Source organism: Hemicordylus capensis, chromosome 1 (assembly GCF_027244095.1).
Source record: "Hemicordylus capensis ecotype Gifberg chromosome 1, rHemCap1.1.pri, whole genome shotgun sequence".
Lineage (NCBI taxonomy): Eukaryota > Metazoa > Chordata > Lepidosauria > Squamata > Cordylidae > Hemicordylus > Hemicordylus capensis.
The window spans coordinates 392,533,207-392,559,304 of NC_069657.1; the positions used below are offsets into that span (position 1 = coordinate 392,533,207).

Here is a 26,098-nt window from a genome sequence, read left to right on the forward strand (position 1 = left end):
TTTTAATATTTTAGAAAATAGGATATCATTCATCCTGAGCTTCAAGAAAGAGCAGTGTGTAAACTAAAAGAAAAGGACTTCTAACTAAAGGGCTTCCACAGGCAGGATAAGAGTCAATTAGCTAGCTAATTTCAACATTTATTTATTTATTTATTTATTTATTATTATTTATTAATAGCTGCAGGTAATGTACATGGCCATTTTCAGATACTTACCACTGGATGCTGCAAGGACATCTTTACACAACATTAACCAGTGAGAAAGTTTTTCCACTGCCAGAGATGAAAGCATATGTCCCAAGGTATCATGAATATCAGAACACAACTTTCTATCAGTCTCCCGATCTAGCATTCCAAAAAGGACTCCCTCAAGTCCAGTCTCTGTAATGTTAATGCCTTGATGGCGGCCATGAGTATCCCTCCGGGAGCCAAGTCCTGGAGCAAAAGGATTAATATCTGCAAAAAGAGGGGCAAAGACATTTATACAGAAGCAACAAGTAATAATAGCGCAGTATCTAAGATCTCTCTAATAAGTATAAGATAATTGTCATTAAACTATATAATTAAAATAATTGTAACACAATGGCAGTAATTCAGCTTGTTTTACATAACCTGAAGCAGTAAAAGTAACATTTAATAGACTTAGAAACTGAGAGGAGGAAACTATACATGTCAAATATAGGCATCCACAAAAAATTTTTTAGCAATTGATAGTAGCATAGATCTGTCAACAGTTTTGGACTTAAAAAGAATTTATCTTGAACTAAATCTAAGGATGCTACTCTATGGTCAAGTGCATTACAATGATCTCAATACAGGGATAGATCAGCTGTGTGCTGTGAATTGGAAATAGATAGATAGATAGATAGATAGATAGATAGATAGATAGATAGATAGATAGATAGATAGACAGACAGACATGGCGGTCGGTATTGGTGACTTCGGTTATGAGTCCCTTTTGTTTCTTCCTGGGAAGAGGGTGCGGGGGAGAGTGGGGCTTCTTTTGGGAGGCCGTTTGGAGTCCCGTTCACGCCGATTCTTCTTTCTCTTTTTCTTTTTCACAAGTTTCATCGTCTGAACCTTCGAATCAGGTACCGATTTTGACGGTATCGAGGAGTCCCCCAGGTTTGAGGTCGAAGCCTGAGCCACGGGATCGACCGGTAAGTTAGTCTCGGGTGTCGGGACAGCAAGCCCAGAAGGGGAAGAAACGGGCTGTGAGCCCTGAGCGGGAGGAGAACCGCTAGCTGCTGCCTGCATGTTCGTAGCGGAGACCAGAGAGCTAGACTTTGCTGTGTCCGAAGATTTTAAGACTTGTTCCCAAAGCCAAGATTTTAGTCTAGAGGCGCAGTTCTTTTTGGCTTGCTTTGTGAAAACAGAGCAATGAGTACAGGAGTCCACCTTGTGTGTTTCTCCGAGGCAAAATAAGCAGTGTTGGTGCCCGACCGTAGAGGTGATCTTGGCCCTACAATGGACACACCGCTTGAACTTTGTAGTTTTGGCCATAAGCTGCCCGGGGGGCGAACAACGGCAAGCCCAGAGGGCAAGGCAGGGTGGGGGGGGAGACTGAGGGTAAAATAAAAACTCTAACGAAGGGAAGAATACAAACAAAATCGGGTTGAAAAGGTAATAAAAGAGGAAAGATATTTACTCAAAGTGAGACTCTAGCAAAGAAGCTTGCAACGGTGTCAATCTGTTCACGGACGAAGACTGAGGAGCGAAGCCCACACAGCCGCATATATACCAGGCGGGCGGGGTTACCGCCAAAAGAATAGAATCTAGCTTGGAAAGCTCTGACGAGGTCTCTGCGCAGGTGCAAAGCCCATTTGTATAAAGCACAGAGACCACGTCGAAGAACTCCCAGTTATTATTTTATATTATACGGTCAGTATACAGTGACAGATCAATGTAAGAAAGAAAGGCAGGCTAGTCCCTAATCCATGAGGCTAATGATCTAAATTTCAACAGACTGGAAATAACCAAGGGAGGAAAGGGATAAGAAGAGTGGGAATACCAAGGGTGAAAAGGAATGCTTGTGGGTAAATTAAGCTGCAAGTACTTAGGTTTTACTTCACTGAAGTATGACCAAGGTCTAGATCGTTTCCATGAAATCTATCTAAATTCAATGTGACATTTGCATTCCCTTGCCTTGCAATCTTTTAAACTCTTCTATTCATCCGAAGTTGGTAAATATTCCCTCAAGCTATTTATATAAAATAAATTGTTCAGTATTTTGACAGGCAATTTTCTATTCATATAATGTTAAAATGCTACGTACATCTATATATGCATGAATTGGTCCAACTAAAAAAGTCTCGTTGGTCAATAGGCAAGTTGATAGCAGAATCAGGCCATTCAGTCAAAACTCATCATACACTGAAGATGTAAAAAACTACTTTCTGCAGAGTCACAGCAAAGGTCCCTCTGCCTTGTACTATCAAATCTTACAGTGGGCCCTGAACTCAGCTCTCAAAGATCTTGGGCAGTTCTTTCCTAGTCCTGCTGCACAGAAACAAAGTTAATTCAAATGCTGAGAGTTTTAACTCATTTTTATTTATATCCCACTATTCCTCCAAGAATCCCAGAGTCAGGAAGCCCACCTACCCTTGTCTGTATAACCCCATCCTAGGTTCTGCTTCTTGGTCACACTAGAGTGTGACAGGAATTGGGAACTGGCTTTTTAAAAATAGATAAATTGTCTTCTTTTCCTCATCTACTTTATTTTTAGCCAACTAAAGTCAAGAAGCCCCAACACAAATACATGGTTATGTTTATCCTCACAACAATGCTGGTCCATAGTCACCCAGTCAGCTTCACGGCTGAACAGGGATTTGAACTATGGTCTCCCTGGTCCTAGCTCAACACTCGAAACACTATACCACACTGGCTCTAGAATCAAACTTGGCCCTGCATATATGCAAGGCATGTGCTCAGTAGTGAGCTTTTCCACAGCCCAACCAAGACAATTGTAAAAAATTAACACCACAAATCTTCAACATCTGGAAGAAGAGAATTTCCATGACTGTTTTTATGAAGTCAGACAAGATTCAACTTTTATGTTTAAAAAGGAAGTAAATGCAAAAATGCGCCTACAATGGAAATGCACCTACAATGTTGACAGTGCTGACTATTCTGTTTGATTTTTAAAAGAGAATGTATACAAACAAAACTTACTCATGCCATTATTTTCTTTATCTCCGGCATTTTTTGCTAAACTCATGGCATATTCACATACTTCCGCCGCTTCTCTCTGAGCAAGTTGCCGCAGACATGCTACTGCAGCCCGTCGAAGTAGCAGGTGAGAACTGCATAAGTGAACCTGTAGCCACAGCCATAAACAAACCTGTCAAAATTGCTGTCATTCAAGAAATCCATAGCTATTATTGATTAATGAACATCATCATCTAGGCAATTTAAAGTTCCTATTTCATTAAAGCAATCAGTATATAAGCAAAAAGCAGTTATTTACATATGAAGCAAAATAAACCTGTTGATTTTAAAATTCCTGTCAAAATAGAATGGAAGGGGGCACATGAGCAGAATATCACTCTAATAAGCACTGGAGAACACTGGATTATACGGTTCAGACTTATTCAACCATGCTGTTTCATTTACAGAACTGATCTTTTGCCCAGTCCAGGAATCTAGATGTTCAACAGAAGCTACATTTTATAACAGAAATTAACCTTACTAAAAAACAGGCACACCTCAGCCAAAGCTGGATACTTTTCGTGTGTATTACAGCCAACGTTTACAGTCTGAGAAATGCCTATTGAAAGTTGTTTAGTTGTAGTTTTAAATCAAACTATTTTCAGAGGGTTCATCACACATGGAACATGGTGTCATATGAATCAATTCAAGCACTACTTCATCAATGGTCAAAAGTACTCAAGTATTTCCTAATTTCTGGCATTTTCATCTTTTTTCACTCAAAGCTTTTGAATTTGTTGTGTGCTGAACACTTTTGAAGTCTTACAACAGATTTGGATGTTGTTAGCTGCCAAAGACAGTAGAATGACAGTTTTGTGAAGAAAAAGAAGCAGCTGAAGTTCACATGATCAGTCATGAAGAGCTGCTGTTTTTGAATAAAAGGCACAGTTTATAGCATACCAAAATATGTTTCTCAGAAACAAGCACTTTCAGATCTTTATAGTAAACATTTTCTTCCTAATGTTCGTCTAAATATTTTTATATTCAAGATAATTTAGCAGTCTCATAGCTTTCCTTGACAGAAAGGTAGTTGTACACAGAACAGTACATTTCTTCCCATAAGGGGGAAAACACTCCTTAAAACAGTAATTCTTCAGTTGCTGGTTTACTAAAAATTGAGAAGAAAACAGATTTGATATTTTGACATGCTACACAAATTAAAATTACTTTCAAGAAAGGTCAGGTATATAACACTGAGCCTTTATGAATATCTAAAATATCCATAAACTTGTAGCAGAATTTGAAATATATTCAAATCATCCTGAAGTTTTCCTAAAAGAATTAAAATTAATATTTGTCAAAGCAGATTGGCTGATATCTTGATTTTGGAACTTTCTCCAAGTCAAGTAGTCTTCCCTTTCACATTCATCCTGGTGTCATGAACCAGTTCCTATGATGGGAATTCTACTAATGATATTGAAGGACAAGAATTTCTCAGAGCTCAAAATCTCTCACACACAGAGAGAATGGAGAATTTTCCATGACACACTTCAGAAGCAATAAGATAGCTAAACGTCACAGTGCTGTCAGGTGAAGAATTTAATAATATATAACTGTCCAGAGCATTCTGATGTGTCCCACTCCCCCAGCTTTTCCCTCCTGAAATACCAGATATGAAACAATTTTATAGCACCAACTGAATAAAGAAGCAACATGTCTTATACTCACACAAAGACTGGGAACGAGACTGGAGAGATTAACATGGCGTGGTGCAAACATGTGAAGCTGTTGAAGGCAGGAAATGGCAGCTGCCTGAACAAGAGAGTCGGAATGATCTTGTGTAATTGCACATCCCACCAGACATGAGGAGCGAATGGTGGAAATGGTGGCTCCATTGCCTAACAAAATTATCAAAGCAAATTTTGTAACATTTATACAGTTTTATCTTTGTCACAATTACAGTCGTATTTATTTAAATGTATAAACTCCTATATTACAGGAGTTGCACTGGCTGCCAATAAGTTTCCGGGCAAAATACAAAGTGCTAGTTATAACCTATAAAGCCCTAAACAGCTTAGGCCCATGGTACTTAAGAGAGCGTATTCTTCTGAATGATCCCCATCATCCACCGCGTACATCAGGGGAGGCTCGTCTGTGGCTACCTTCATGTCGTCTGGTGGCCACCCAGGGATGGGCCTTCTCTGTTGTCGCCCCGAGACTTTGGAACGCGCTTCCTGTGGGAATAAGAGTCTCCTCATCTCTAGCAGCTTTTAAAAAGTCTTTTAAAATCTTTTTACCCAGGCCTTTTAGCTTTTTAACTTTTTAAATTTTGGATTATTTATTGATTTGTTTTAAGCTGTTTTTAATATTTAATTGATTTTAATGTTTTGTTTTTAATTGTTGTGAACCGCCCTGAGACCTTGGGTTAGGGCGGTATAAAAATGCACTAAACAAACAAACAAACAAACAAACAAACAAACAAACAAACAAACAAACAGCCACATACCCTAAAAGGGGTTCTCAAAATTTAAACTGCATACAAAAACTGTAACCCTATGCACAGGTTCACAGCTCGTCTCTTGACCTGAACCAAATGTCTCTCACCAACCTCTACCAAGTAGTCAGAAATGAACCTGAAAGCAGCTTCATTATAAGACAACACCTATCAGAATCTATATATTTAATTCTCCTGGGTGAGCGTTGGAATGTGCGTCCTGGCGCCCAGCTGATTGGCTGGGTGGCGGAGGTGCCTGATTGGCTAAGGCGCACCTAGGAGAATTGGTCACCACAGCAGCCCGGCCACAGAGGGGAGGCAGCAGCGGTGGGCCCGGCCATGGTGGCGGCACTCAGCCCGGCAGGCGACACTGGGTGGCTGAGGCATACCCAGGAGAATTGGTTGCTGCAGTGGCCCAGCCACAGAGGCAAAGCGGCAGCAGGCCCAGCCGCGATGGCAGCACTCGGCCCGGCAGCCTGGGCCCTGCCAGAGACTGGGGCAGAAGGCGGTGGGGAGAAGAGGTAGCTGGCCCCAAAGAGCACACAGATGCTCTGAGCGGCGTTGGCTAGTCTCTCCGTATATACAAAAGCAATTACTCACATTTCTTGTGTAAAACTGCTTCACACTGCCGCCCTTTGCAATAAGCCGGGGAGCGGAGTTGTGCACCAGGCCCCATGGATGGCCACGGGAGTTGACATTTTGTTCCACTGGCAAGTGATGGTCGCCGGCCAATCAGAGCGAGGGAGTAGCTGCATAAGCGTTCAGCTCCCCTTCACTTATTTTCAGTTGCTCTGTGGTGAGGCGCCTGCCCATCCCGTTTCATTGATGGTTATATGGCTGCCTTTTTGGGCCAAGTAGGAATTTTTGGGTCACACTTGATTCGCTGAGGGGGGTGGCCTTTTTTGCCTACTTCTCACTGATTCTCCTAGTAGGGTTTCCTTGTCTGGGCTGTTTTGTTCACTCTGCAGAAGAGTGCAGGTTGGGGTAGGTTGTCTCATATTGGTGTTTGACTGGAGGACCGATTAAGGCGAGTGGGAAGCCAAGGAACAGCCCTTGCAGGTTTTGCAGCCCTAGGGCTGGGATCTGCCCCTACTCGGAGGCTGGCTGGGCCCACCACTCAGTGCTTTGTGGCCAGGGTCAGGTGGGGCAGGCTGGCCTCCCTTCAGTGGGGATAAACCTTGCAGTTGTGATGATGTCCGGACATGGTGTTGGAGATGAGTTCCAGTGCATCGATCTTTCGCACCAACTATCCTAATGACCACTAGGGGCACTGGGAGTAGAGGTAGTTAGTGAGGGTCTCCTTACCTGTTCCTGCTTGCCTCTACTCTATGACCCCTGCCTTGACTCCTCAGATACTTCCTGTAATGAGTCAGTCCCTTTCTTCCTAGAGTGAAGATGGAAACCTCTCTCTCTCTCCCCCTACTTATTCATTATGTGGCTGATAGATAGAATATGTCTTTCCTATCTCCAATGTAAAGTAAAGTGTGTTGTTGAGTTGGTGTTGACTCCTGGCAATCACAGTCAGCCCTGTGGTTGTCTTTGGTAGAATACAGGAGGGGTTTACCATTGCCTCCTCCCGCGCAGTATGAGATGATGCCTTTCAGCATCTTCCTATATTGCTGCTGCCCGATATAGGTGTTTCCCATCGTCGAGGAAACATACCAGCAGGGATTCAAACCGGCAACCTCCGGCTTGGTAGTCAAGCCATTTCCCCACTGGCTGCTGCACCATTAGGTGGTACTTCACCAATAAATCAACTCAGTATTTAGATTGTACAACAATCTTCATGCATGTTCTTTAAATAGCTGCAACAACTACACGCTGCACTCTATTCTGTAACTGGAGTGGATAGCTTCTTTTGTTGGCACTTTGCTAAATAATTACAAACCCCAACACATGGAGCCAGGCTGAATCAGAACCCAGTCCTTCACCCTGTTCTGGGCAGTCCTCCACCTGACCCACATGGGGGCGGGGGGTACCCACGCTCTATTTAGTATATTCCTCATTGGAGGTTATTTGTAAATTCAATCAATAAAGTGGCCCTAGTTCTTCCAATTTATTTGTGCCCTGTCGTTATTGGGGCTTGGGTGTGCAATGAAGGAATCACTTCCAATTCTTTTAAAAGTCTACTTTTAAACATATTTAATGCAATCTCATTCACCCCATGACATGAATCTCAACCAATGTTTGAGATAAACAGTAGCACCATTCAGACACAATCACACTGATTGAAGCTACTGAGTGGGACCGGGGGGTGGGGGCAGGGTGTGCTGCATAGTGAATTTAAAGTTCCAGATAACATGGTTCAAATAAAGATGGTTCTACCATAACCCACAAACAAAAATGCTTGGAAGTGTACTAATAAAACAATCTGTAATTTTACAATTGTAATATAACCCCCCTTTGTTGTACACAGTGCTAACCTTCAGAAGAAAATTATTTATTTATTTATTTTCTCTGTGTAAACTGCCCTGAGTCATTTTTGGAAGGGCGGTATAGAAATTGAACAAACAAATAAATAAATAACATGGAGGAAAATGATGGTTTCCATTTGGAACCTACCAAACTTGGATGAACTACCAAACCTGGACTTGTTTCTCTTCCCCCTTTCTTGCCCCTGAATTGCCTGGACAAGGAAAGCTACTGCTAGTTAGTACAAATTCTGTAACTTGTCTTAGCAGGAAACAGGAAATGGGTTTTCTTAACAGCAGGATTTTTATATATTTATTATATTTATATACTGCCTGATATATGTATCTCTAGGTGGTGTACATAATCCAAATTACAATATAAAAACAGAATAAAAAACAATTGAAACACTTTCACAGAATCAGAACAAAACAATTAAACAGTTTAAAATTTACTTCTCTCCAGACCTTTTTATTTTGTTTATTTATGCAATTTTTTAAAAAAGGTCTGGAGAGAAGTATTGTAGCAGATCCATCATGCATATTGCATCGCCATTATATCAACTAGTTTAAAATTTAATTAAAAGTCTGAGAAAACAGGTGTGTCTTAAGGGCCTTTTAAAAAGTAGTCATAGATTAAGAAGCTCTTATTTTGGCAGCAAGTGCATTCCAAAGTCCAGGGGCAGCCACAGAGAAGGTGTGGTCCTAAGTCGCCACCAGACGAGCTGGTGACAATCGTAACTGGACCTCCCCAGATGATCTTAATAGGCAGCAGGGTTCATGACAAAGAAGGCACTCTCTTAAAGTACCCTGGATCCAAGCCATTAAGAGCTTTATAGGTAATAACCAGCACTTTGTATTTTGCTCAGAAACATATCGGCAGCCAGTACAGTTATTTTAATATTGGTCTTGTAAGGTTCCTTCAGGTTGTCACAGAGACCAGTATGGCTGCCACTTTCTGTACCAGTTATAGTTTCTGGACTACAGGTGAAACTCGGAAAATTAGAATATCGTGCAAAAGTCCATTAATTTCAGTAATGCAAATTAAAAGGTGAAACTGATATATGAGACAGACACATTACATGCAAAGCGAGATAAGTCAAGCCTTAATTTGTTATAATTGTGATGATCATGGCATATAGCTCATGAAAACCCCAAATCCACAATCTCAGAAAATTAGAATATTATATGGAAACAAGAAGACAAGGATTGAAGAATAGAACAATATCGGACCTCTGAAAAGTATAAGCATGCATATGTATTCAGTACTTGGTTTGGGCCCCTTTTGCAGCAATTACTGCCTCAATGCAGCGTGGCATGGATGCTATCAGCCTGTGGCACTGCTGAGGTGTTATGGAAGACCAGGATGCTTCATTAGTGGCCTTCAGCAATTCTGCATTGTTTGGTCTCATGTCTCTCATCCTTCTCTTGGCAATGCCCCGTAGATTCTCTATGGGGTCAGGTCAGGCGAGTTTGCTGGCCAATCAAGCACAGTACACTGTATACTTTTCAGAGGTCCGATATTGTTCTATTCTTCAATCCTTGTCTTCTTGGTTCCATGTAATATTCTAATTTTCTGAGATTGTGGATTTGGGGTTTTCATGAGCTGTACGTCATGATCATCACAATTATAACAAATTAAGGCTTGACTTATCTCGCTTTGCATATAATGCGTCTGTCTCATATATCAGTTTCACCTTTTAATTTGCATTACTGAAATTAATGGACTTTTGCATGATATTCTAATTTTCCGAGTTTCACCTGTAGGTACAGCCCCACAAAGAGTTCAATACTATAGTTAAGCCTGTAGTGAAGATCAGTATTATTATTATTATTTTATTATTTTTACGTTTATATCCCGTTCTTCCTCCAAGGAGCCCAGAGCAGTGTACTACATACTTGAGTTTCTCTTTCACAACAACCCTGTGAAGTAGGTTAGGCTGAGAGAGAAGTGACTGGCCCAAAGTCACCCAGCTAGTTTCATGGCTGAATGGGGATTTGAACTCAGGTCTCCCCCATCCTAGTCCAGCACTCTAACCACTTTACCACGCTGGCTCTAGTAGTGAAGCCTGGAGGTTACTCGCATATGTACCACTGTTTTAAGGTCATTTTCCTAAAGAAATGGGTGTAGCTGAAGTATCAGCCAAAAGTGATAAAAAGCACTCCTGACCACTGCCTCAACCTGAGAAACCAGAGAGAGTTCTAGATCCAGGAGCACTCTGAGGATATGTACTTGTTCTTTCAGGGGGGAGTGTAACCCTGTCTAGAATAGGCAGATCTAGACCATCTCTTGGGTCTGCCCCCACAGTCAGTACCTCTGTCTTATTTGGATTGAGCTTCAGTTTGTTATTCCTCATCCAGCCCATTACCACCTCCAGGCAGGCATTTAGGGAAGTTATGCCATTTCCTGATGAAGCTGATTTGGCAATATAGAAAAGAACATAAGAAAAGCCCTGCTGTATCAGGCTTAAGGCCTATTCAGTCCAGCATCCTGTTGTTCACAGTGGCCCACCAGATGCCTCTGAGACACCCACAGAGATCACACCCTGTCTCCTGCTGATGCTCCCCTGCACCTGGTATTCAGAGGCAAGATGCCTCTGAGACTAGAGATGGCTGATAGCTACCAGACTAGTAGCCACTGATAGATGTCCTCCATGAATTAGTCCAAGCCCCTTTTAAAGCCATCCAAGCTAGTGGCCATCACCACATCCTGTGGCAGAGAATTCCATAGATTAATTACAGGCTGTGTGAAAAAGCACTTCCTTCTGTCAGTCGTAAATTTCCTGGCCATCAGTTTCATGGGATAACACTGGTTCTAGTGTAATGTGTGAGAGAGAGAGCAATTTCTCTCTGTTCACTCACTCTCTACTCCATTTGGATGTCATTGACATATTGATAAAACCCTGCATCAAATCTCCTGATGATCTCTCCCAGCAGTTTCATGTAGATGTTAAAGAGCATTGGAGACAGCATTGAGCCTTGTGGAAGTCCATACAGTAACTCATGCTTTGCAGAGCAGCAGTCTCCAAGCGATGTCATTTAGAATCTGCCAGAGAGGTGGGAACAGAACCATTGTATAACAGTGCCACCCAATTCCCATCTCTCTTAGGTGACTCGGCAGGATACCATGCTGGATGGTATTGAAAGCCACAGAGAGATCCAAAAGGATTGGCAGAGTCACACTCCCCATCAATACCTAACTGGAGATAATTCATCTACCTGACTAAGGCAGTTTCAGCCCTACAGCCTGCCCAAAAGGCAGTTTGAAAAGAGTCTAGATAATCAGTTTCCTCCAAGACTGTCTAGAGCTGAAAGACCACCACCCTTTCAATCACCTTGCCAAACCATGGGAGATTAAAGACAAGCCTATAGTTGCCTAACTCTGAGGGGTTCAATGTAGGTTTTTTCAAATATGATCTAAAAGACAGCCCCGTCAAGATAAGGAGGCATGCTCCCCTCCCCCAGAGAAGCATTTATTATGTTTACCAGATCCTCTCTGAAAATCTGATAAAATAAGCCAAGTTGGGCAAGGGTCAAGATAACAGGTGGTAGAACGCACAGTCCAAAGCAGCTTGTCCAAATCCTCAGGAGTCACAATCTGAAAGTGATCCAGTCTGACCCCATAAGAGGAGTTGCTGGATACCTCTGTAACAGACTCTGCCCTAATCGTAGAATCCAGTTCAGCCTGAATACGAGAGATTTTTGTCTGTGAAAAAATCATTAAAAGCATCACAGAGGCTGTGGTGAAAGACCTTCCCTTTGTTCTAATGCATGAGGTCCAAATGGAGTTAGAGACGATGGTGGAACCCTTGAGAAAGACAGAAGAGGAGAGGAAATCAGGACTGCCTTGGTCACCGTGGGGTGAAAAGAATGCATTTTGTTTTTTGGAGCAATATCTTGCTTAAGACCCTAGATAGGAGTGGGAAGAGGTGGAATAGGTTGCCTGTCTAAGGAATCTGGAATGTGTCTCCCAGAAACCCTATCCCCATTGCAGCTCTGGAACAAAAATGTGGGCATGTTTTGTTCTGCTGGGTAGCAAAGAGGTCAATTCGGGGAGTACCACACTGTTGGACGAAAGAGGTGAGAACATATCCATAAAGTTCCCATTCATGTTGGCAAGTAGCGCTGGATTCTCTGCTGAAGCAGTCCTCCAAGATGTTGTTGGCACCCTGTATGTGGAGAGCTATGTGGTAGATTTGGTGGCAAATGAACCAATCCCAGAGTTGAACAGCCAGATTGCAGGGGGACCTGGAAACCGTGCCCCATTGAGAAGGAGGGCTGCCAGAAGTTCCAGGAAGTTGATGCCTGTTGAAGGCTCCAAAGGTCACAAGCATGAAGTTCTGCACAGTGAGTGCCCCAGCCTGTCAGAGACACATCCGTTATGAGAGATATCATAGGCATGGGTGGAAGGGTAGACCCACATTTAAGTTTTCTGGAAGATCCACCAGTGAAGAGAGTGCAAGACAGGCTGGAGTATCATAAGTTGTAAGCGTTGGTCATCTATGTTGGGTTTGAATATCGACAATAGCCACAGCTGAAGGAGTCAAATATGCAGTCTGGTATAGTGCATTGTCAACATGCAGGAAGCAATCAGGCCCAGGAGTCACTGAATGCATTGCACGGTCTGGGTTGGGTTGGAGAGGAAAGAGTGGAGAATATTTCAGATTGCAAGTTGACGGTCTTGCGGCACAAAAGCACATTTGAGGTTCACATCGAGTATAGCTCCTATATGTAAAGGAAAGGAGTGTTGAGAAGACAGGTTGGACCTGTCTTTGACCTGGATATCTAGCATGTCCAAAAGAGAGAGAACCTTGCTGATATGATCCAGCAGCAGGGCTTTGTTGTACAAGGTGATTAGCCAATCATCTAATTTCTTTGAACCGGTTCTGTGCACATCCCTAATCCACAGTTGACATCCTGTTCCCAAACCAGAAGGTAAATTCTGCTGGGCAGTCTCCATTTACTGCTCCATTTAGAATGCACAAATCAAATCTGTTGGCCAACTCAGCGAAACACAGGCCTGCAAAATTGTATTTCCCATCCTTGGCCAGCCTGCGGGGGCAGGGGAGAAGGGAATCTCCTATATCTTCTGGTGGGACAGCATGGTAATAGGTATATAAAGCTGTGTCATCCTGCCCCATGCTTGCATTGAAATCACCTCCCACTAGAATATAAGCTAGGGGGTTGGCTTCAATGCATTTCTCTAGATATTTGCTTAGGCTTTGCCATTGCTGCCTACCTGGGAATGCTTACACAGAGGGGTTACGTATATATTAATCAGACTGTAAAACTGCAGTCATCCACTGGGCATGAAAGGGCATGGGGGTAATCTTCACATTAAGTCCTGTTGCAATTAATAAGGCCAATCTTCCTTTGGGTCTACCCCACTTTTCGCTGGGAAGGGCATTGATGTATTGTACATAGAAACCATCTACCTCAATCTTATCCATGGCCCAAGTCGTACAAAGTGATTAGCCAATCGTCTAATTAAGGGAAGATGGATATTCCTCAAGTCCATATATGGGCAATAATTGCACTCACACATTTTGTGAGCACATGAGGAGCTGTGGACAGGCTGAATGGAAGGATGGTATATTGAAAAATCTGGTTCCCCATGGTAAACTGTAGATATTTCCTGTGTCGTGGGTGGATGGCAATGTGATCTAGAGTGGCAAACAATTCCTCCCCTGATATAAGAAGGACAGGCTGTTGCAAAGTCAGCATCAGGAATTTTCTGGTGCATATGAAGTTGTTCAGGGAGCGGAGGTCCAGAATCGGACATAGGCTGCCATATCTTTTTGGAACTTGGAAGTATCAGGAGTGGAACCCTGTCCATTGGGATTCTCGTGAGACTAGTTATTTCGCTCCTTTTGATAAGAGATTCTGAACCTCTGCTAACAGTGTAGGTGTTGTGGGGTATGTTTTATTCCAAGGAAAGGAGGTAGGGTGAGGAACTCTATGGCATAACTGGGGGAGATGATACTTAGCACGCAGGCAACAGAGGTGATGAGACAACAGAGTGTTAAGTAGGGGGGAGAGCCAGATAGAGGAAGGAGAAAGTCCAATCGGCAAGGTGACAGAAGAGTCAAAAGTTCTGCTTAGAGACATCTGGGCCTCTGGGCTTTGGATTTTGTTTTGGGCATGGGGAAAAACGGTTTCCTCTTGAGACTGTGCAAAAGAACAACAGTAGTCTTTATGATCTTATCTGTTAAAAGGGACCCTAAGTCTGTCAGGTCTGCAGAAGCGTTGTGAATAGGTACATGGTGGCGTAGTAGGAGTAAAGATACTGGCAGTAAATCTGGACTTTTTTCATGCGCTCAATGTTGTCATCAGTTTCAGTGCCAAAAAGGCCGTCTCCACCAAAAGTCAAATCTTCAATTTTATCACGCATGTCCTGCTGAAGGGAGGACAAACGGAGCCAGGCATGTCTGAGAAGTGAAACGGCACTGGCGAGTGTATGGGATTCACTCTCGGTAAGATGTTTGACGTTCTGAGAGATTGGCGAGTTATGTCTGCAGACTTATAGAAACTCTTTAAATTGAGATTGAGATGTGCAGGAGCATTCTGCATATCAGTCTTAAAGCTCTTCCAGACAGAATAATGGAATGTGGCCATACAGGCCACATAGTTTGGTACTTTCATGCAGAGGGAGGAACAGATTTTGTGTTCCATAGAATCCAACGTCCTGTCCTCCTTATCAAATTGAGCCAAATGTTTTCTTCCTGACTCAGTGGAGAGTACACAATCCACCACCAGAGAGTTAGGTTGGGGGTGCTTGAATAAAAAACAACTTACAATCTTCTTCTCACATCCTATAAAAGATTTCTATTCGTCGAGAAGTAGACACAGAAGAGCAAAGAGCCTCCCAAGCTCATTTAGCCATTAGCCAAATGTACCAGGACTGAGAGCACAGGCAATGCTGCAGTCTGGGCAACTCCAGTGCCAAAATGCCAACCCACCCTGCAACCAGGTCCATCAGCTCAGTTAGGGACTCTTTTGAATAGAGGGGTGATTTGTACACCAACAGTAGACCCAATCTATCCTTGGTCCCCAGGCTTAGGTACAGACACCATGGGCGAAGGAGGTGGTGGTTAGACCCTTTCTTAAGAAGCCCACTTTGGATCCCCTGTTAATGGATAATTATAGGCCAGTCTCCAACCTCCCATGGTTGGGTAACATGATTGAGAGGATGGTGGCTGCAGGGGCGTAGCAAGGCTGGAGTGGGCCCAGAGACGAGATTTTAAAATGGGCCCCCAGCCGCTCAAAGTCCAGGGCCTCCACACATCCCAGGCTTCCAAGGATTTTAGTCTGATATTTCAAAATAAGTATGCTGCCTGGAATACATTTCACTGAATACACACATGTACACTTCACAATATATAGTGATATACATTGAATACTATATATTTGTGCTACTTTTAATGCCTAGAACACACTAGAAACACTAATTATAATGGGCCCCTCACTGCAGATTAGCAATAAAATATTAAAATTCAAACTGTAGGAAGAGCCCTGCATTTCCTTTTCAGTTTGTCACACAGTAGCCTAGTTCTGCTTATAGTAATACTACATGTTGTATCTCTTCAGCAATGCAAAAGGACAAAATAAAGATTTGAAAAGATTTGTAAACTACTTCAAGGACTTTGGTTAGTTGAGCAGCATCTAAACCTAATAAGTAAATAAAAGTTAGGCAGTATTAAAGACTAACAGCATGTGTACATTTTTGCAGTGCTTTTCACTTCCCTCACCTCAGATAGTCATGTTAACTACACAGTTTCAGGCCAGCATATAGACTAATCCCATTTTAAAAAATGCTAATTCATAAAAACGAGGACTTATCTGAACAATCACACAAGTCATTCAAGGTTTGGCGGTAGCAGCAAGAGGGGCCCACAGTGCTTAAGCAGGTCCTTTCAGAGTGGTCCTTAAGCAGGTCTTTTTCAGAGCCTTTCATGGCTTTTTGCATGATATGGGACCAAGATTAGCAAGTGCAGCAAAGCATAAACAGTTGCAAATGGGAGGAGGAAGGCTATAGCTTGCTTTGCATATTTATCCTTGCCTGGAATGTGGACCATTGTTTGAAAGGCTCCTATTTCAGATACGGGGACAGAAGCTGCTGTTTACATGGGCTTTTCTTCCCGTTGCTTGTTTATGGAAAATAAGTGAAAAAGGTGAAGACGACAAGAGGTGGGAAGGGGGAGAGGGAGTGCAAGGCAAAGGATGGTGCTTGCTCAGGTCTCCTCATGTGTAGGCATGGGGGGAGCAACTGAAGGAGGACCCACCCGGGAGCCCGAGGGGGGGAGGAGAGGACGAGCGCCAATTGGGCTCATCCCTTAGAAGGGAAATGGCGGGGGCGCTCGCCAGGGAAGCGGTGTCCCTTGTGGGTTCCATCCAGCGGTGGTATTGCTGAGAGATCCAAAAGAACCAGCAGAGTCACACTCCCTCTCTCAGTTCCCTAGTGAAGGCACTTTGAAATGGGTCTAGATTATTAGTTTCTTCCAAGACCACTTGGAGTTGGTCAGCCACAGGGGCGTAACTATAATAAGGCAAGGGGAGGCAGTTGTCTGGGGGCCCAATGCCTTGAGACCCCCCCCAGAGGCATGTTTTATGACTCCCCCAGCTGCTCCCCCATTGGCTCCATTCTGTCACCAATGCTTTTTAACATCTACATGAAAACTGTGGATGAGGTCATCAGATTTGGTGTAAGGTGTTATCAGTAAGCTGATGACACCCAAATCTATTTCTCCTTGTCATCAATATCAGGAAATGGTTTTAGCCCTTTAAAAGCCTGTCTATAGGCAGTAATGGGCTGGATGAGGGAGAATAAACTGAAGCTGAATCCAAGCCAGACAGGGGTACTCATTGTTGGGGGTCATAATCTGCAAGACAGGATGGAATTTCCTATTCTGGATGAGGTTACCCCCCCCCCCAAGAAAGAACAGGTTTGTAGCTTGGGAGTGCACTTGAATTCAGATCTCATACTGGTGTCTCAGATTGAGGGTATAGCTAGGAGCAATTTTTACCAGCTGCAATTGACTCGTCAACTCCGCCTGTTCCTTGAGAATAACCTGAAAACAGTGGTACACCAGCTGGTAACCTCCAGGTTGGACAACTAAAATGTTCTCTATGTAGGGCTGCCTTTGTACATAATTTGGAAACTTCAATTAATTCAAAATGTGGTAGTCAGATTAGTCTGTGGGGTATGCTGGAGATACCATATTATGCCTGTTCTTAAACAGTTGCACTGGCTGCTGATATATTCTCCCAGCTGGCATCCGCGCCTCAGTCTCCATCAATTTTTAGAAAACAAGTAAAAATGTGGTTCTTCCCCCAGGCTTTTATATGAGTACAGTTTTTACTGCTGCTGCTGCTTTGTGTTTTGTGAGTTACTGTGTTATATAGGTTTTCAAACTTTTAAATTGAGATATATTTTTATATTTAATATTTGTACTTTTAATTTGTATTTTAATTATGCATTGTTTAAATTATGTTGTAAACCACTTTGGGATTATTTTAATGAAGAGTGGTATCAAAATGGAATAATAAATAATTAGTTTCCAGGCAAAGTAAAAAGTGCTGGTTATTACCTTTAAAGCTCCAAATGGCTTAGGCCTGTGTTAGCTGAGAGAGTGTCTTTCTCTACAAGATCCCCACTGCTTGTTAAAATAATCAGGAGGGGTCCATCTTTGGGTGCCGCCAGTTCATCTGGTGTGACCTGGGATTGGGCCTTCACAGTTGTCACCCCTGGGTTGTGCAATGCATTCCCCATGGATATAAGAGGATTATCTTCCTTGGAGGCCTTCAGGAGAGCCATATAGAACCATCTTTTTAGCCTGGCTATTACTGATATCTAGTTTTAATTTTAATCTGGTTTAAATGTTTTTTTTAAAAAAATTAATTGTTTTATTATGTGTTTTTTATTGCAATGTGAACCACCCTGAGCCACTTTAGGAAGGGTGGTATATAAATCGAATAAAACAAAATAAATAAATTCCCCTACAAGAATCCTTGTAAGGGAGAAAGTGTTCTTATAAACCACAGCCACACCACCTCCCTGCCCACATCATTTCACCTGCTCCACCAGAGTATTCTGCTGGGAGAAGCTGGGACCAGACTGGACTGCTGGTGTTCCCCAATCAGATCTCTGTAATGCATAGCATTAGAGACTTGCATTTTGGGCAGTATACAAATATGTTAAATAAATAAATAAAATAGCAGGTCAGCTCCTTCATCCACTATCAAAACATGGATTTGTTTTTGACTGACCTGGCATTACAAGATAGCAAGGTGAGGCTCTGTGGGTGATTGGCACTGCTCCCTAAGGTGAAAGAGTTGATAGGCCAGCTGGAAGGGGAAACAGCTATTAAGTTTCTGATTGCCATTCCCCTGTAACGGCCTGCTGACCTATCAAGTGTCTTCGTCAATTAGGATTAGAAACCACTAGCACTTATTTCTATAACACATGGTACACTGAGATGGGGAGGCAAGCAGATCATTGACGTATGATTTTCCTCAATCAGAGCTAATTTGAGCCCATTGATTTGGGGAGAAGAGAGGGCAGGAGCATCTGGCTGGGGCAAAGAAAGAAGTGGCTTTGTGAAGAAGGTATTAAATGTAAAAAAATGCCCCCTTTCCCTTAATTAAAGTATCTGCACTCCTTAGTCTGACTATTTGACCCAGTCGTTTGAAATGGAATATTCTTAGGTAGAAGATAATATGGAAAATAGATGGAGACAGGACTAAGGCCACCCTGAGCCATTTTTGGAAGGGCGGTATAGAAATCAAATTAATAATAATAAATTAATAATAATAATAATAAGGCTGCAATCCAGAGCATATTTTAAAGTTAAAAACAACACACACTTATATTCACAAAGTATAAGATGCAATCCTGTGTTCCATTATGAACATTTAATTCCTACTGAAAGTTATAAGCAATGTAACATGCACATAATTGGCTGAAAGATAGCAACCTTCATTTTTATGCCTTTCATACTAACCTTGCAACTCAGGACCAACAGTTGTTATTATGGCTCCAAGACATCGGCCCAAACATTGATGTACTTCTGTGTGTGAGGGAGGCACTGTCAGAAGTAAGGTAAGAACCAAAGAGAGAGTGGGTTCCACATAGCCACGGTACATTGGTCCACTGGAGTCCACTATTAAAGCAAGTGAATGGAGGGACCATGTCTAGAAAAAGAATGAATATTTCAGTCATATATTTGGCTTATTAGGATTTTGGCAGGTATGCTTGCCCCTGTAGCACAAGTTCTCTCATATACATCCATATCTAATCTCTCTAGGTTGTAAGAACAACTGTGAGGCCCCTCTCCCTGGCTATAAAAGCCAAGTACAAAACCTGCTCTTGCCCTGCAAATCAAAAACGAGGAGGAAGCAGAGCCACATAGGCCCACAATATGATTTAAGGCTCCTGGGAAACGGAGCTCAAGCACTAATACAAACATAACATGTGAGAGAAACATTGTTTCATTTCACCAATTGGTGGTCTCCATCATAATTCACATGTTAAGGGTCAGACAAAGTCCACATTTCCTCTGAGCTCTGACTACATCCTCAAAGCAGCTGACTCATTTTAAAACTATTGCAACAACATGCCTATTAAATGAAATGAGAAAAAATTACCCACAGCGTGGTGTAGTGGTTAGAGTGCTGGACTAGGACCGGGGAGACCTGAGTTCAAATCCCCATTCAGCCATGAAACTAGCTGGGTGACTCTGGGCCAGTCACTTCTCTCTCAGCCTAACCTACTTCACAGGGTTGTTGTGAAAGAGAAACTCAAGTATGTAGTACACTGCTCTGGGCTCCTTGGAGGAAGAGCGGGATATAAATGTAATAATAATAATTAAATAATAATAATAATAATAATAAGACAAAACAAAAGAAAGAGAAAGAGAGATCCTTTTATAACTGCCACAGTTTGGGCTTCACTGTACTGAAATGAGTGTGTGAATTAGGCTATGTTATTTGATTTACCTGCACTTCAGGTGAGGTTCCATCTTGTGCCAATGCCAATAGAATGCTGACACTGGTTTTCAAGTGCTGTCCAGAACCTATTCCTCCAACATAACGATGGAGACAACCAAGAGCCAAGGAATGACCTGTTCTTGATACAACATCTCTAGCAGATTTCAACCTGTTAAGATTTTATTTTTAGAAAAATAAGCTTAATTTGTGTAAAATGTGTAGTGAATACAAGGCCAAACAAACTCAAATTCAGTGCAAAATTGTTTTTTGAGATAATATGACATCAAACTTTTGTTTAAAAGGGACTGAGGAAGGGAAAATCTAACTGAGAAAGTGAAATCTCTTTATTGATCAATTCATTGTATATATATTCTTGCCACCAAGTTTCTTCCCTCCTAAGTTATTCAGAACTAAAATAGTATCTACAGGCATAACTCGTTTCTCGAGGGGGTTCCGTTGCTCTAGTACTATCAGTAGCGAGGCATTATGCCTATGGGAAATGAGGGGTGTGGTGGGTTCCAGAACGGACAAAAAAATTAAAAGGTCATGAAAAAATAGTGGAAAAAGGTGAAAATCATTGAAATTATTTACTATACCATGCTCCGTGGGGTCTACATGTGCACAGGAATGCCTCCGAAACCATAGCGGGGGGGGGGATCATTATTTTTTAAAACAATGAGGCACCAAATGGCTCCTTCTAACAAAATGAAGGCCAGAAGTGACGTCTGTGGTCACTTCCGGTCCTCTAGGAACCACAGATATATGGGTTTTAACCCTTTTGTATCCGTGTATAATGAAAACAGGTGTCAATTAGACCCCCGTGAATATGCAAAACCATGGATAGTGTCCACAAATGTTTGTATATACAATTTACAAGGTGTTTATAAGGTTTAGCAGTTTTAGTAGGCATATAACAGAAAAATATTCACAAAAAAAGAAAAACATAAGAATGCCTCATGTTCAGAGACAATGTTCAACCAACATTAGAGTCTACTTTTACTTAGAGCACATGTACAACATACTTGTCAAAGCTGTACTGAGCCATTCTGGCAATGAAAGTTGCTTCTCCAACCACCTGTGCCATTCTGCCAAGAGCTTCCCCTGCAGCGCACCTCAGAATGGGATTAGGGTTGTCAAGGGCTCCCATAACTAATGTCAAAGCAGATTTGCGAACTTCTTCTGGCCCTAAGGTACTTTTATTCTCAGCTAAGCCCTTTAACAAGAGAGAAAATGCAAGGAAATTTTACAGAAGCCCATATTTAAAAGGCCATATAATACTTTGCAACTATGGTTCCTATAAAACAAATCACCAACATTTCTTAGCACTGAAAAGTTTAAAGTCTCACACAATTCCTCTAAATTATATTAGCACAACGATAATGATCAGGAATGAATTATGTATACACACACACACCCCTCTACCAATATTTCACAATTTCAGTATTATTAACTCTATATTAATTACAGAAGAAAAAACACTTTCAAACAGAATACAGCATAATACTTTATGAAGCAGGTTTACCTTTAATGCACTGAGAACAGCAGTGAAGATATTAAGCTGCACAGCTTGCTGACGGACACCTTTTGCCTGCTTGATGCATTCTGCAAAATGATCCAACATCTGTAGCCTACAAAAACATTGTAAGACAGAGGTTCTATGAATGACAGAGAAGATGAACCTGTAAAAACCTCACACAGTGAGATATATCAAACTGACACCTCTGTTTGGCAAGAAGACTTTGTCACAATGGCCCAGATCAGATGTAATGCTAATCCATGGTTTATTATATTCTACTTCTCAGCCTTCTGGCTAAGATCAAGTGTTAGAGTACATTCTGCCCTTCTTTCAAGGGACTCATGACAGTGTACCTGGTTCTTAGCAGTTTGATTGATGATTGATTAAGTGCCGTCAGGTCAGTGTCAACTCTTAGTGACCACATACATAGATTCTCTCCAGGATGATCTGTCTTCAGCTTGGCCTTTAAGGTCTCCCAAAGATGCAGTCATTGCTGTCGTAATTTAGTCCATCCACCTTGCTGCTGGTCGACCTTCAACTTTCCCCAGATTTTATTGACTTCTCAAGGGAGCTGGGATTTTGCATAATATGTCCAAAATATGATAGTTTGAACCTGGTCATTTTGGCCTCAAGTGAAAATTCTGGATTGATTTGTTCTATGATCTATTTGTTTGTTTTCCTGGCTCTCCATTGTATCTTCAAAATTCTTCTCAGCACCCAAGTTCAAAAGCATCAATACTTTTTTAATCTTGCTTCTTTAAAGAGCTTTCGCATCCATAGAGTGTCATGGGGGAAAACATTGTCCGAACTATTCTAATCTTTGTAGGTATAGACATGTCATGGCATCTAAATATCATTTCCAAGGCCTTCATTGCAACCCTACCAAGTGCTAGTGTGTGGCGTATTTCTTGACTGCTGGATCCTTTACTGTCAACGGTCGATCCTAAAAGGCAGAAGCAATCCACCATTTCAATGTCTTCATTATTAATTCTGAGGCTGGTTGCTGTACCCGATGTCATTAGTTTAGCCTTCTTTACATTTAGTTGTAGTTCCATTTTTTTCACTGTGCTCCTTGATTTTCATTACTAGAGCTTGCAGATCTCAGCTATCAGAGTGGTGTCATCAGCATACTGCAGTTATTGATGTTTCTTCCTCCAACTTTAAAACCACGCTCATCTTCTTCCAATCCAGTTTCTCTCAGTATATGTTCAGCATATAAGTTGAATAAAGAAGGAGAAAGTATACAGCCTTGTCTTACTCCTTTGCCGATCTGGAACCAGTCTGTTTCACCTTGTTCTGTCTGGACTGTGACTTCCTGTCCTGTGTATAGGTTTCTCATGAGAACAATGATATGTTTTGGGACGCCCATTTTTCTAAGGATATTCTGCAATTTGACATGGTCGACACAATCAAAGGCTTTTCTGTAGTCAATAAAGCACATATTGACTTCTTTCTGGTATTCTTTGGCTTTCTCAGTTATCCAGCGTGCATCAGCTGGATAACTGACATCAATGATGTCTCTATTCCTTGCAAGTAGGGAATATCTTCTAGATTATCTTGGATGTTGATATCTCTGCTGTACAGATTCTCAGTATACTCCTTCCATCTCTGTTTGATCTTCTCTGAATCAGTTACTATCTGTCCTTTGGCATCCCTTAAAATACCAATTCGAGGTTGGAGCCTCCTTCTGAGTTCAGAGATCTTTTGGAAAACTTTCCTTGATTTTCCATGTCTATTTCCATCCTCAAGGTCTTTACAGATGTCATTGTAGTACTGCACCTTGTCTCTTCCAACAGCTTTCTGAAATTGCCTATTAAGTTTCTTCCTGAGGTCTTTATCTTTCTTCACTTTGGCTTCTTTCCTCTTCTGGGCAATTTCCACCGTCTGTTCTGACATCCAATTTGCTTTCTTCTGTTTCTTGGAGTTTGGCATTCTCTTTTCACATTTGTCTTTAACAACTTCTTTGATTTCATTCCACAGTTCCTTTGGTTCCTTATCAATGAGGTTCAGAACTTTGAAGCAGTTCCTGATGTTCTCCTTGAAAATGGCAGGTACATTCTCAAGATCATATCATGGAACCTGGATAGCTTTGTTTTTCTGCTTTAGCTTGACTTGGAACTTGCACATGAGCAGTTCATGATCTGTTTCACAACCAGCCCCCAGCCACATCTTTGCTGTTTTAACAGAGGTCTTCCACCTCCTTGCACCAATAATGTAATCAGTTTGATTTCTGTGTACTCCATCCATCTGGTGATGTCCATGTGTATAGGCACTGCTTTGGTTGTTTGAAGAATGTGCTAGCAGAAAAGAGATCACTGGATTGGCAGAAACTAATAGGGCATTCTCCTGCTTCGTTTCTGTTTCCTAGGCCATACAGTCTGACCATGTTTTCCTCCTTACCATTTCCAACTTTGGCATTCCACTCTCCAACCACCACCAGCACATCTTGCTTGCATGTTCTGTCAATTTCAGACTGGACTTGAGCATAAAACTCATCAACTTTCTCTTCTTCTGCATCAGTTGTTGGGGCATAGACTTGAAAAACTATCATGTTAAAGGGTTGTCCATGAAATCTAATTGATATTAGTCAGTCACTGACCGCACTAATACAGAACCCCCAAGTACTGTCATTGCTATATCCTTCCTGACTATGAAAAGCAACACCGTTCCTTCTTTGGTTTTCATGTCCTGAGTAGTAAACGGTATGATTTTCTGACTGAAAGTGTCCCATTCCAGTCCATTTTAATTCACTGATGCTCAAGACGTCAATCTGTAGTCGATTCATTTCATCTCTTACTGTGTCAAGCTTTCCCATATTCATGCTTCTTGTGTTCCACGTTCCCATTGTAATTCTGTCTCTGCAGCTTCAGATTTTCTTTTCCCACATGGCAACATCAGCCGCTAGACATCCAAAAGGCTTTAATTTAACTGCGTCATAAACACCATTGGTACTCTGAGAGATCCTCAGCTCTTCCTCAGTAGCATGTTGAGTACCAGTCGACCTGAGGGATCCATCATCCGGCACTACACCGACAATAATTCTATTTTGTCTATCCATGTGGTTTTTTTGGTAAAATACAGGAGTGGTTTACCATTGCCTTCTCCCACACAGTATGAAATTATGCCTTTGTCGTTGTCACTGAAGGGATTGTCTCCCTCCAGCACATTCCTACATTACTGCTGCCCAATAAAAGTGCCTTCTTGCTTTAGCTGGGCAGCTGGGATGACCTTTGCACTTTGGGTGACCTACTGGAAGTATACTTCCTGGCATACTTCGCTCATCCCTCCCAGGAACCCCCCTCCCCTGCCACGATGAGGCAGCATAGCAGGACATAGCAATTTAGTGCTACATAAATGAGCCCAGCAGAACCACTCACTTCCCCTTCCCTTACTCTGCTCAAGAGAAAGAGTTAAAACCTTTCCATTCACTTTTGCACAAACTGTCGTTCCATATTACATACATACAATGGGAACTGGGATTAGTTCATAGTTAGAACAAACTCTGGTTTCTTCTAACTACATAGTAGTTAGTTAACTGACCACAGATACACGTTTGCACTAATGGTGAATGGTGGTTTGTTTTAAAGTGAAAGCTTTCACTCTCCTCCTGTGTGTGAGCAGAGAAGCATGCAAGAACATGTGATTTCCTTAGGTTCCTTAACTTGCTGCTGAACCATGATTTAGCATTAAATCTGTACCCAACCCATATGTAAAAATGGAATGGGACCAATGTTATTATGCACTTTAAGGGCTGGCATTAAAACTTCCCTGGCAGCACTTGTTTATGGACTGTCTGCATTTATTCATTGGCCAACAATGTAACTAAATCTTAGTAAACTGTTTGTCAAACTACTACCATACTGAGACACCATAACTATGCTGGGTGTAACTGTTCATTGCTCAGTAGTAGTGGCTAAGCTCAGTGTTTTCTGTAACAGGGATGCTCAGATGTTGTTGACTACATCTCCCATAATCCCCAGTTGCAATGGCCTTTGGCTGGGGTTATGGGAGTAGTAGTCAAGAATATCCAGGAATCCCTGTTACAGGGAACAGTTGAGCTGTTGGTTGGTTGAGCTGCTTAACGTTAGGCCCTCCCTTTGGTAAAAATATGCATACTGGTGAAATGGGATTATCAGGTAAATTACCTATAGAATCCTCATACCAAAAACTACATAATACGCATCAAGTTACAAAAACCATTTTTGTAGAATATTACCTTCCATTTGCAAAAATTATTGTAGCTTATGTTAATTGCAATAAGATACAACATGAAAATTAGTTTTGAACACATTTCCCACCCACCCCAATTTAACTCTTTCTATACACACAAATAGGTAATTAAACCTATGCATGGCAAGCATACAGAAATGTTATCTTCAAGCACCATATAACATAGCTAATACAGTCTTTTCTCAAAGGCAACATGTGAGCTCTGAAAAAAATGGCAAATGTGGAACAAACTGTTCCCAGCTAACTTAAACAGCATCCACCTTTTGACATTGTTGAATTGAACAACACTGTAATGAGACATCAAACCTCAGCTTTGCTG

At 41.9% G+C, this 26,098-nt stretch overlaps 1 protein-coding gene across 4 annotated transcripts in view; it reads right to left on the minus strand.

Annotated features, from left to right (window-relative positions):
* Positions 1-26,098, minus strand: part of HEATR5B (HEAT repeat containing 5B) — a 100,592-nt gene that overhangs the window by 39,118 nt on the left and 35,376 nt on the right. For all 4 annotated transcript variants that reach the window (XM_053303253.1, XM_053303245.1, XM_053303228.1 and 1 more), the window contains exons 17-23: positions 21,556-21,661; positions 21,056-21,246; positions 20,043-20,202; positions 19,049-19,238; positions 4,875-5,044; positions 3,171-3,315; positions 216-455 (exon numbers count right to left, since the gene is read on the minus strand). In XM_053303253.1, coding sequence (XP_053159228.1) covers positions 216-455; positions 3,171-3,315; positions 4,875-5,044; positions 19,049-19,238; positions 20,043-20,202; positions 21,056-21,246; positions 21,556-21,661 — 1,202 coding nt within the window. The remainder of the gene's footprint in view (positions 1-215; positions 456-3,170; positions 3,316-4,874; positions 5,045-19,048; positions 19,239-20,042; positions 20,203-21,055; positions 21,247-21,555; positions 21,662-26,098) is intronic.